Genomic DNA, 12849 nt, shown 5'->3' with positions numbered 1-12849 from the left:
AATCAGGACTCCAGCGCATCTACTGGCCGATGTCTTACTTTAGATATAAATATTCCCTGCGGTAGAATTTACCATTTCTGACTGTACAGCATTAAACCAGGACCCCCTTTATTTAGTTATTAGTACTTCGAAGGTGACCGACGGCACAAACACGCACAAATGTGAATGTAATTACACAAGACAAAAGGTTTCATCAATAAAACATAAAGTTTTAATAAAGTTAATCTACCTCAGGTGTTACAACAGGTTCTGTTACAACAGGCTCTGACATTTCCCCATCTGCATGCTACACAGGGTCAGGACGTGAAGAGAAAAGGGACAACATACGGTTAGTATTGAGTGCAAATACATCACAGTGACCGGTTAGGATGAGGATTACGACAACTTCATTGGCATTAACCCTTTTACTCCACCGGCCCTCGGAAATTCTAGATCTCAGATGCTCAAAGAAATACAATGTATCGTACATCCATGTAGAATAATCCACCATAGAACCATAGAACTATAGGGCCTAAAGGCAGAGCAGCAATAGATTAATCTAGGACCTGTGTGATCTTTGTTTATAGGTCTCATATCTAGCGGCAGATTACATTACAATTGGCCATTGATTTGCAGAAAGGTGGAGGGGGTCGCTTCTGTTGACTTTTGGTTCTACAGTCACCGAGACTGTGTTAATCTTCTTATATTTGTTATCTATGGGCTCCTTCCTTCTAAAATCAACCTTTAAAATTATGCGAATGAGCGAGAAGGGTTCTGGGGGCCCATCCATGCTGTAGCTTCACAGGCTGTTACACTGTCTCCATCTCTGCTCCCTCAGCACTTTTCCCCTCCCTCTGTCTGCTGTAATCTCGCAGTAGGATCGGGAAGTGCTCGTACACCGTGCAACAGCCTGTGAAGCTGTGGTATTGCCCTGCAGGGCCCTTCGGGCTACCTAAAATAATTTTAAAAGTTGATTTTCAAAGGAGGCCATGGATAACAAATATAAGAAGATGACCACAGGCGCGGTGACTGGATCTATGAGTAATGTCCCTGGTTTATCATGCTTGTCTTTGATGTTAGATTCCCTCTCTCTATTATCTCTACAGGTCAGTATAAAACTTTGGGTGGCCATGAGCCCTGCTCATACCAAACACTTTCCAAGTTCTCCTACGTTGGTCCTCAGACCAGATGATGGTCTACCAAGACTTTCCCACTCGTGTATGTCCCTGGTTCTTTGATGGACCATCAGTGATATTGGTAGTAGAGGAACCTGTTCTTTTGAGCAGTGGAAACCCTAATTAAGCATCAATCCTCTGGGTAAGAGATACATTATGGGAATCCCCTGAACCATAGATGGACGGGACATATTCTAGTAAGGAGTAAAAGGGTTACAGTGATGCCAAATTTATCTCAAGTGACTGAAACTCTGAATATTCATGAATATATAACATGCTGCTAGTCACACAACACAACGTCCAGTCAAATATCTCACGTCACATTTTCTTCTGGAGGTAGAAAACACGAGTGACCCAAGTGATGAAGGACAAGAGACAATATTTTTCGGACAAATGCGTAATCTTCAAGCTGCTGTTGACTGGATACAGAAGAACCTACAGAGGTCCCTCGAAACTTCTCCTGCTGTTATGCAGCATGTAGATATTGATCAAGCCTTTAATTAGTGGCCCTGTATAGAGGTGTCCATCCCAATTCTGCTAAGGTGGACAGGTATGCTAATGACCCGATGAAGTCCTCAATGGGTGGTAAGGAGGACTCTTGGTTTGTTTAATGTATAAGCCAAGAGTTTTTTCAGGCATATTCTTTAGATGTAATAAATGGTGGGTCCAAGGGGACAGAAGGTGGTCTACTATGTGCTATATTGGCTCCCCTTTCCTAGGGAGATGCATCAACTAAAGCAGTGGTGGCGAACCTATGGCACGGGTGCCAGAGGCGGCACTCCGAGCCCTTTCTGTGGGCACTCGGGCCACCACCCCAGCAGGACCTTCTGCTGGCCCCACTATTCTCTGAGTACAGAGGGACACTGGAAAGAAGCTAAAATGATGCAAATTTTCCATCTTGTCCTCAGGAGGCTAATATGATCGGACGTTGTTGAGGAACAGGGAGCAATAAATTTAATTTTTGGTTGGCACCTCGCAAAAAAAAGGGGGGGTTTTGGCTTGCCGTTTGGGCACTCGGCCGCTAAAAGGTTCGCCATCACTGAACTAAGGCATCTCCCTCCATTATCCATCCATATAGACCAGGGCTAACCTCTTAATATGCTTAAAACAATGAACAGGAAGGAAAATGTGTACCTCCACCAGAATTAAGACATGTATTAGACATGCACACAACAAATATCATATATTAGATATAAAAAGTCTCTTGCGCTGCTCTCAGAACACACACAGTATATTAATAAAGTTAATTAACTAAAAGTGAAATCGACTCTCATGCCAGAAAACTTGACCAGATCTGTACTGTCTACGCTTCTCCTATTAGCCAACATGAACCTAATATGTGTCTTGTCAAGGTCAGTTTGTAGATTAAGATAGAAGATTAACCATTCTTGGTCTTATGATGTCGGACTCTCGCTATCATTTGTTATTGCTATTGACTGTACATTAGGAATTTCAAAAGAAATTAGGGACCGCCATGGGGTCCAAAACCATCCCAAGCCTTGCATTCACCATGTTTTTTAATGAAATAAGCCTGACCTTTACTATTTGGTGGTGGTAAAGTCACCAATTTAATCATTTAAAGAGCTTTTGTGCTTCTCGATACATTCTAAATTATCTAAATTAACCTAGCTCAATAGTGTTTATGTGCATGTTATTTTACCTTTTCTGTAGATCCACTCTGCAAATCTTCCAAACTGGTTGAGAGTTGCCGGGGCTGGACTCTACTCAAAGAAAACACAGTCACAAAACGTATCCTATAGAGCAGTGATGGCGAACCTTTTGGAGACAAAGTGCCCAAACTACAACTAAAATCCACTTATTTACCGTGAAGTGCCAACATGGCATTTTAAGCAGTAACTTATTGCTACCTGTTGTTCCAGATCTTTCAATCGTATCGGCCCCCTGAGGCCACCAATACAGTTGAAAGAAGGAGAAATCAGACTCTCGTTGTAGCTTCTCTCCAGGGTCTCTCTGTAGAGGAAGAATGAAGGGTCCAGCAGGATGAGCTTCAAAGATAATGAAGCCCTGTCCACACCTTCTCACTTTTCCCGCAGTTCCAAAGAAGTATTGTTTAAGTTGCCTGGGACTGCAGGAAGATTTGGTCCTATTTGATGAACTCTGTCCTGGGGTGATGGTCTGAGTGCCCACAGAAATAGCTCCGAGTGCCACCTCTGGCACTCGTGCCATAGGTTCGCCACCACTGCTATAGAGTATCCATGGATGACAATTTCAGCTAGAAATCTATTGACTGGATTACTTTGCCATCAAATAGTTTCTCACCTATTCCTAGGCTCTATGGTTTCTTCTGGAGGTGAATTCAGGTTCTCAGGTGTTCCAGGTGTGCAAGTCCTGCCAATACATATTATAATCAAAGGTTTTGTTGTATGGACTTTAGGGCAATGTTGTAGTCTGGTACCACTAGAAGGTCTTGGAAATTTTGTAACTACAATGGCCTACAGTCTATATTGCTCTGTTGTATGGAAGAAGGTAACCTGAAAAGGTCTTGAGACCAGGGTTCCCTTCGACTTGACACCATTTTCAAATACTTCCCTAAAAAGGGTTTTCTAGGAATCCTGGAAAACTCTTTGGGACCCAGAAATTGCCTCGCCCCCACAAAAAAATAAGAAATAGTACTGCTCCATCTCCTGGTTCCAGCATTCTAGTGGTCTTCAGGCTTTGGCATTGACTGATGGGCCATAGGACGTCACTCCCTATTACATCACCAGTGACTTCCAGTGTTTGAGTCGCCAGAAACGAAGACCAAAAGACCACCAAAACACTAGAACCCTAAAACAGGGTTATGTACACTTAAAATTTTTTATCAACACTGTCCCCAGTGGGTTTTCAAGAAATCCCTAATTTACACCTTTGAATAACATTAAATCTAAACTTCAAGCCACCTCTACATTTTTTAACAATTGGACAACCCCTTTAAGATGTTAACACAATTTAACATTTTTTTGGGGGGACTCTTCTTTTCTCAGAAGCCCAAAATAAAATGTTGACTATCGGCTGCCACCACTAGGGGGAGCCTCCTGCATATTGGTATACATTCAGCTTGAGTTCCCCTAGTGGTGTAAGCAGGTAGTGTAATGTAATCTATTTCTATGTAATCTATTTAGAGGCCCTTTTCAGAAAGTATAGTTATAATAAGAAAATAACCAACACAGAATCATGGTCCTAAATATGACAAATACACACATTTTTCACTTCTTTACAACACAAAAGCACCTTGCAAGGTTCATAAAGCGTAATGTATGGCAGCTATAAGACTGCGCAGAGAACTACATAACTTGGCACGTGATTTGCAGCCGCTGTGGTTAGAATGTCACATACAGTAGATGAATTATGCAACAACCACATGATTTCTCTCTAATTAAATCCAGGGTGAGAAAACATGGCCTTATGTCAAGATACATAGCAGAATAATATAATACACAAAATGGGGGGGGGGGGGGGCATGCTAGTGTGTGAAGATACATAGCAGCACTATAATACAATGTACATAAATGGGGGGGGGGGGGTCATGTAGTGTTTGAAGATATATAGCAGCACTATAATACAATGTACACATAAATGGGGGGGGGGGGTTATGTAGTGTGTGAAGATACATAGCAGCACTATAATACAATGTACATAAATGGGGGGGTCATGTAGTGTTTGAAGATACATAGCAGCACTATAATACAAAGTACATAAATGGGGGGGGGGTCATGTAGTGTTTGAAGATATATAGCAGCACTATAATACAATGTACATAAATTGGGGGGGGGGGGCATGGTAGTGTGTGAAGATACATAACAGCACTATAATACAACATACATAAATGGTGGGGGGTAATGGTAGTGTTTGATGATATATAGCAGCACTATAATACAATGTACATAAATGGGGAGGTCATGTAGTGTTTGAAGATACATAACAGCACTATAATACAACATACATAAATGGGGAGGTCATAGTACAGTCTCAAGATACATAGAATCTCTATAATACAATGTACATAAATGGGGGGGGGGTCATGGTAGTGTTTGAAGATGGATAGCAGCAGTATAATACAATGTACATAAATGGGGGGCATGGTAATGTGTAAAGATAGATAACAGCACTATAATACAATATACAACAATGGGGAAGGGGGGGGGGGGGGTCATGGGAGTCTATTTCCTGCAGGGGGTAGAACATGGTCCATTGCTGGGGATAGTAACTGGACAGGTTCAGAACCATGTCCGTTACTATAAGACATAAGTCTTCACCGATTTCCTATTCTTACCCATTTTCCAGGACGTTTTGAGGAGGTGAAGTTGGTGCAGTTGGGGAGGACGCGGTGGAGCCCACCTATATGAGGGAAGGTGGGTACACGCTATTAGGCAGAGGTTACTGTACATGGGTAAATTATACAAAGTCAATTTTTTTTCTGGGTTGCCGTCGAGAACTGAAAGGAAAAGACTATGGGTGATAGAAATATCGGCCTCCTGAGATCCAATATGGCCGACAGGAAGTAGCTGCCACACAACCGCTTCCCATCTATATTATAGATCTGATGTTCCTCAATCACTTAAGCTCTAGACTTAAAATGATGCACGTGGCTTACGATAAATCTCTCGTGGATCATACCAAGTTGCCTGGATCATACCAACTTGCCTGGATCATACCAAGTTGCCTGGATAACGGGGTTTCCCCCCCCCCCTTAAAGTGCAACATAATAGAAGAAACATCTGTACTCCCCCCTCTGGATGGTGTCCCTGGCGCAAGCGGCGAACGTCTCCTCCCCAGTCCTTACGCTCTCAATGATGAAGTCGTGTCCATTGCACACGTGACATCATCTGGACCAATCCTTATCCTTACACATTACAGCCGATTGGCCCATTTGTCATGTGAACAATGAATGTGATGTCATCACTTGGCGCCAAACCACTGTGGAACAGCTGAATACTCGAAGAATCCGGGACACCCTCTGGAGGGGGAAGTATATCCTTCTCTTCCTTTTTTCGCAACCCCAAATTCTGCCCTCTTCAGGGATTTTCTGTCAAAATATGTAAAAAAAAAACCCCAAACACTGATGTCTCGAAAACACCACACGGTCACTTACCTCTGACTTCAGTAACTCCATCGACTGGTTGTTTTTTGGAATTAATTTCTTCATGGTCGATTCCACTTCATCCTCGCTGCCAACAGAAAGTATCCTTTCAGAAGAACCTGCAATTAAAAAAGAAGATTTTTTTAAAAAATGACAAAAACAAACAACACACACCAGAAAGTTTTTCCAATTTTTTTGGATTACCAAAATAGTTTAGAAATCCACTCCATCATGTAATCCTAGCACCAATTAACACCCACCCCCTGACTACTCTGCTTCCCTTTAAAGATGTCTGTGAAAGATCCTTAAGAAGACTAGATAACCTCAGGGCGGCACGGCGTCTCAGTGGTTAGCATTACAGCCTTGCAGCACTGGGGACCTGGGTTCAAGTCCCAGAGTCAACATCTACAAAGAGTTTGTATGTTCTCTCTGTGTTTGTGTGGGTTTCCTCCGGGTCCTCCGGTTTCCTCCCACACTCCAAAACATACTGGTAGGTTGATTAGACTGTGAGCCCCATTGGGGACGGGGACTGATTTGGCAAACTCTGTGCAGCGCTGCGTAATCTGTGTGCGCTATATAAATAAAGGAATTATTATTAACTTCTGAGATGACAATGAAACCTCCCTTTTAGGATTTGTTTTTGCTAATATCCATACCAAGACCTTATTTTTATTAAATTATGAAATCAAATAGTTCAACTTCATTTCAATTCATTCAAATTTTATATCTGAATGAAACTTGGACCGGGCAAGAATGGCGGCCTGTATGTGTGTGAGTGCGGCACTGGTGCCTATGCCCCAGGGCCACCCTATTGAAGTGAATGGGGCAGAAGTCAGGCACGGACACTGATGCTCCATTTATTAGAGGATCATCCTGGCTTTGATATTTATGATTGTTAGGGGCCCCAGTTATCACTCCCCCATAGATCAGACACTTTGCCCTCCATCCCTTTAACTTAGTGCTGCACCTACGATAAGTCTAGAGCACATGATGTGAAGTGTTCTCATTGGAACACTGATCTCTCCGCATCATATTTTAGGTAGTTTCATATGTTTTTGCTTAGTTCTCCGTTTAAAAGTTCACATTCCTTCCTAATAGGAGCAAATATGCAGCCGGGGTCTCAACTTCTAAATAGGAAAAATAAGTAAATATTCGGCTGCTGGAAGAGAATCTGGAAACTATTCTCCGGGTAATGAGGGTGTTTATTGGAAGACTTGGAAATGGAGGTAATATTAACAAACCAAGGAGCAAAGTAGTCACGGCACAGCAGTGTGAGGGTTAATCCACGGCACATAAAAACATACACAGAAGAACGTAAAATATACAATACACAAGATATGATCCCCCATTTCTTAGAGATGGGATGGACCAAGTCCCAGAGAGAAAATCATCATTATTATTAGTATTGAAGGGAAACTGTCAGCAGGTTTGACCATACAAAAGAACATGTAATATTAGATAGTGCTCTATCAATAAACTGGAAGTGGGACATCCCCTCACACTGCTGTGCTCTCTCTTCTCTGCATTAAACTGTTCCGCAATCCCCATTCTTGGTCAGGGAGAAAACTTTAGATTCTGGTTAGATAGTACAGCAATTCCATAAAGCAGGGGGAGCTGTGGAGCTGCCTAGCGCAGAGAGCTAGGAGCACAGCAGTGTTAGGACCTGTCCCCAGAACGAGAGATAAGCAATCATTCTGTAGGGGCTACTTCAGATATTGAGCGGCACTTTGAATTTGCTTTCTAGCTCCCACAGTTGCTGAGATATCAGTCCTGGTATCTGATCATTATAAACCACTACACTATCAGAGAGAAGGTGCTGGAGCATGGGAGGGGGCATGTATTGTAATAATCTTCTCTCCCGCACAGCTAGTGAGAAGATTACCATAAGACACTCCTCTGTTCCAGCACCTCCACTCTGACAGTGAAGAGGTTTACAATGGTCAGATATGGGGACTGATATCTCAGCAAATGTGGGAGATAGAAAGAAGATTCAAAGTGCCCCTGAATCTGTGAAACAGCCCCTACAGATAATAATACTAGTAATACTATGGGATTGAGTGGATAAATCATTTATGGTGTCTCTATTCAACATCTATAGAACTGCGCCAATTACCTGCAGCAGTGCCATAAAAATGAAGAGAGCAGCAGGGGGCGTGTGTTCCACTTGCAGATAATAGATCCCCCTTATCATGATCGCTGGGACCCCCACCAATCACAAAGTTGTCTTTTACTAAGTGTATAAGGGAAAACTTCCCGTAATGGAATGCCCCTTTAAATCCATTCCAATCTAGAGTATACACACACAACTCACCATGTGTTGCCATCACAAAGTTCTTTACCCGTCTGTACTGGTTCAGCAGCATGGTGAGCTCCTCGATCCGAAGGTCCTACAGGATGAATCCAAAATATGTAAGAAATAGTTTGTGAACATGAATCAGAGTTCCTTGAAGGACATGTCCCGCACCTTCATCTCCCAGGCTTGGCCATACAACATATTACACCACGCTGTAGAATACAATGTACATAATAACAGCTGCAGACACAACTAGAAATCTAACCATGTGCAGAAAACTGACTCCAGGACTAAGACTTGACAGCTTATTGCTCAAATCTTTCCATGGGGCGACTTGTGCCAGAGTAGACGCCACGTCTTTCCTTACTTCATGGCTGCCAAGTCCACAGAATACAGTCAAGTCATGCACAGTTTAAACTCCCAGCTCCATCAGGTCGGGTACAAAATGCTTTTTTTTTTAGAATTCCCTCTTTAATGTGAAATCTCACCATTTTACCAGTGAGCAGAGAAGAGTCAGATTTTGCCTGAGAGGAGTCAGAACCAAAAGGAATGCGTCACTTCAGATGTCCATATCTTGGGCTCTTTATCAGCTAGAACCATGGTTCTGGTGTCATATAAAAGATGAGAATCGTAACCCGCAAATTACATAATGCTAGTGGTTCTGTGTGGTACAGAACCAGCGATATGGGCAGTTAAAAACATAGTTAAAAAGTCTTTAACTACCCAGATCTGTAGCATGAAGAACCACAAGTCTGATGTGATTTAATAGATGAGATTCTCATCTTTTATATGATACCAGAACCATGGTTCTAGCTGTTAAAGAGCCCACAATACAGGTGGTCCCCTACTTAAGAACACCCGCCTTACAGACCACCCCTAGTTACAAACAGACCTTTAGATTTTGGTAATTTACTGTACTTTAGTCCTAGGCTACAATAAACATCTATAACAGTTATCAGAGGTGTCTGCAATTAAGATTTATTGTTAATCCTGTTTTTTATGACAACCCAACGTTTTTGAGATCCAATAGTCGTAGAGATCAAAAAAAAAAAAATTTGACTGGGGTTACAATAATAAAGTATACAGTTCCGAATTACATACAAATTCAACTTAAGAACAAACTTGCAGAACCTATCTTGTATGTAACCGAGGGACTGCCTTCATATTCATTTAAAGTGTGGCTCCCCTTTTAGTCTCTATAACTAATCTCTGGCAAAAAGTGACTCATCTCAGCTCAATCGCATATGCCTTTGGAGGAGATTTGTTATCGGTAAACGGCTGAGATTTCACATAAATAGGGAATTCTAGAAAGGACATTTTGCCTCCGACATGAGGGGCTGCTAGATTAGTGGGGTAAAACCTGGTGACAGGTTCCCTTTAATACACTGGAGAAGGATCTGTTGATGCACGGGGCACAGTGTTGGTCAGTCCCACAGCATTCACAAAGATTATTCAGGGACAGCTGTAGGACCCCTAGAGGTCGAACACTAATATTCCTGAAGGAGGTTGCCTTGATGAGTCAGGTGGGAATACACTATTGTTTTGACGACTCCTTTAAGAACTTCACAGTTAAAGTAGATTTGGTAATGGGATCTTAAATTATTCAGACAGTCAATGTTTTCACACATCTCAGCACCCGCAGGGTACCGCTGTGTCTTTATACAAGAGGCCTGGTACTAAACCATCATCTCTAGTCCCCCGCAGCATATCTGTTCTTTTCCTTTCATACATTATGACAGCGAGACAGAGAACAAAAAAGCTAATTTTTTAATGATTATTTACATGCTCCTATAACAATGTTACATAACTCCCTTCCTGGCCCCTCCGCATTGTGTTCGGCTTAAAACATTGGGGAGGGAGAACTTCTTGAACGATAAACAGGTGAAAAATATCAGCTTTGAAAATAATGTATGCAATCAACTCCTAAACGCCCCCTAGTGGCGGCTACAGGCAGCTAGAATTTTGCCATTATATAATTATTAAAATCGCTGTGATGTTCCGATTTCAGTGTCGGAACCCTTCAGGAAGACCCAGCCCTAGTTTCAACACAGCTTTTGAGCGTCTTCAGCCATTCATACCTCCATACCAAATTCTGGAATTGGGAATGGTGATAACAATTACAATTTTGTCTACGTTGGGCCCCAATAAGTTCCCAATCCTATCAGAATCTCACTTTTTCTTCATTTGCCGCCAGCAATGTCTCCATTCCCAGCTTTAGCCTCTGAACTTCTTGATCTGCAGATCAGAAAATGACAATTATTATTATACAGATATTCAAGGGGGGGGGGGGGGGAGGGTTGATACAAAATTTTTTAGCAGTTTTAAACCAATCACATGGAGATTAGATTTGCTGTAAGCACAGATTCCTATGGCCAAGCACATGTGGTGGTCAGTAACAAAGCGGTGAATTTTTGAGTAATTCCAATGAGCTTCATCATTTATAAAGTGACTCATCTGTTTAGAATTTCAAATACCGAAAAAAAGTCGTGAGCAATGTGTATACGGGCATCCAATAAAAATGACACTATACATATCAACAGAAACGAGCAGCGGAGAGTAATTCCTCCTGGATACATCGGCCTTGGTTGTTCTCAAGACAATCCCTTTAAAGTGAACCAGTCCGGTCACTTTACATCGGTTTCTGCTATGCAGATATGATAGAGGGAGAGAAGACGAGCTCTGGGATATGAAGGGTTATATTTGATTTGTAAAGAACTTTGGAATTTGATGGCGCTATATAAAGATTGTTGTTATTATTGTTATAATAATAATAATAATATAATAAATAATAATAATATTAGGTGTTTAGAGCATTAAATTTAACTAAAAAGCAGAATAAACTCTGACTGGTATAATAGGAGAGGAAGAGAGTCCTGATTACCCCCCACCACACGCACACAGTGGAAACTTTATCGGCCGATGAGCACAGAAGATTGTCAATCACTGTGTGTGGGTGGAGTAATCAGGACTCTCACTGTCAATCACTGTGTGTGGGTGGAGTAATCAGGACTCTCACTGTCAATCACTGTGTGTGGGTGGAGTAATCAGGACTCTCACTGTCAATCACTGTGTGTGGGTGGAGTAATCAGGACTCTCACTGTCAATCACTGTGTGTGGGTGGAGTAATCAGGACTCTCACTGTCAATCACTGTGTGTGGGTGGAGTAATCAGGACTCTCACTGTCAATCACTGTGTGTGGGCGGGATAATCAGGACTCTCACTGTCAATCACTGTGTGTGGGCGGGATAATCAGGACTCTCAATGTGAGTAATACGGACCTGTCAATCATTGTATGTGGGCAGGGTAATCAGGACTCAATGTCAGTAATACAGACCTGTCAATCACTGTGTGTGTGGGTGGAGTAATCAGGACTATTACTGCCAATCACTGTGTGGGGGCGGCGTAATCAGGACTCAATGTCAGTAATACGGACCTGTCAATCACTGTGTGTGGGGGGAGTAATCAAGACTCTCACTGTCAATGAGCTGACAGATTCACTTTAATTTGCCATATATAATAATCCCTAAAATAACAAACACTAAAATGGGAGGAAACAATAGGGTTCACATTGAAAAATGTTACCAGGCTATAGAGAGTCCTATTACTTGGATCTATTCCTTATGGGGTGCTTTGACATTGTTGAGTATTCAGGGGATGGGGGGGGGGGGGGGGGCGGGGTACATATTTTGGACAGATGTAGGATGGCCACCCAAAATATCTCACCATAAAATAATGGTGGCCTTATAGTCTGTATCGGTCAGAGAAACAGAATTTCTTATTTTCCCCAGTAATATTTTTAGTAATTAGGAAACACAAACTACTTTTAACCCCTTCTGCCACCCATCGCATGGTGATTTAGATGCAATTGTAACAGTGTTAGAAGATTAACCCCAATTTCACCAACACATAGAGCAGCCCGTGTCCCAATTTCAGAAACCGTATTACTCTGACCAACAATTGAAGGGATTTGACAGAGAAGCTCATATTAAGGGCAAGCGCTGACACAAGGTTAGCGGCCTGTTTGCTGCAAATCACTGAACAAAGGTTATAGCAACGACATGGCATTATAGACAACACTGGTGGACAAGAACGAAAAAAGGACAATGGCTTACGTTTCTCCTTTATCCTCCTCCTAAATACCTCTTCTATGGGGTGGGAAGAAGTAAAGAAAGCAAAATAATGCAGAGTTACATCTTATGTAATACAGGCAAAGCTTATTCTTGCTACACGGATGTAGAGTTTCATGATAAGGTGTTAATACTTCCCGCAGCCAACATTACTATTGCTCCAATGGATCTAAAATGACAGGAACTCTCCTACCG

General features: G+C 42.1%; 1 protein-coding gene across 14 annotated transcripts in view; it reads right to left on the bottom strand.

The window, feature by feature from the left end:
* Nucleotides 1–12849, bottom strand: part of PPFIBP2 (PPFIA binding protein 2) — a 142428-nt gene that overhangs the window by 19961 nt on the left and 109618 nt on the right. For 10 of the 14 annotated variants that reach the window (XM_072118636.1, XM_072118635.1, XM_072118645.1 and 7 more), the window contains 8 exons: nucleotides 12640–12672; nucleotides 10701–10762; nucleotides 8546–8621; nucleotides 6247–6353; nucleotides 5428–5492; nucleotides 3435–3503; nucleotides 2815–2875; nucleotides 230–286 (listed from right to left, as the gene is read on the bottom strand). In XM_072118636.1, the coding sequence (XP_071974737.1) occupies nucleotides 230–286; nucleotides 2815–2875; nucleotides 3435–3503; nucleotides 5428–5492; nucleotides 6247–6353; nucleotides 8546–8621; nucleotides 10701–10762; nucleotides 12640–12672 (530 nt within the window). The remainder of the gene's footprint in view (nucleotides 1–229; nucleotides 287–2814; nucleotides 2876–3434; nucleotides 3504–5427; nucleotides 5493–6246; nucleotides 6354–8545; nucleotides 8622–10700; nucleotides 10763–12639; nucleotides 12673–12849) is intronic. The other 4 variants (XM_072118648.1, XM_072118638.1, XM_072118642.1 and 1 more) reach the window with 2 other exon arrangements.

Source organism: Engystomops pustulosus, chromosome 7 (genome assembly GCF_040894005.1).
Source record: "Engystomops pustulosus chromosome 7, aEngPut4.maternal, whole genome shotgun sequence".
Classification (NCBI taxonomy): Eukaryota; Metazoa; Chordata; class Amphibia; order Anura; family Leptodactylidae; genus Engystomops; species Engystomops pustulosus.
The sequence above is the reverse complement of the archived record's forward strand: the minus strand, read 5'-3'. Positions and strand labels throughout refer to the sequence as shown.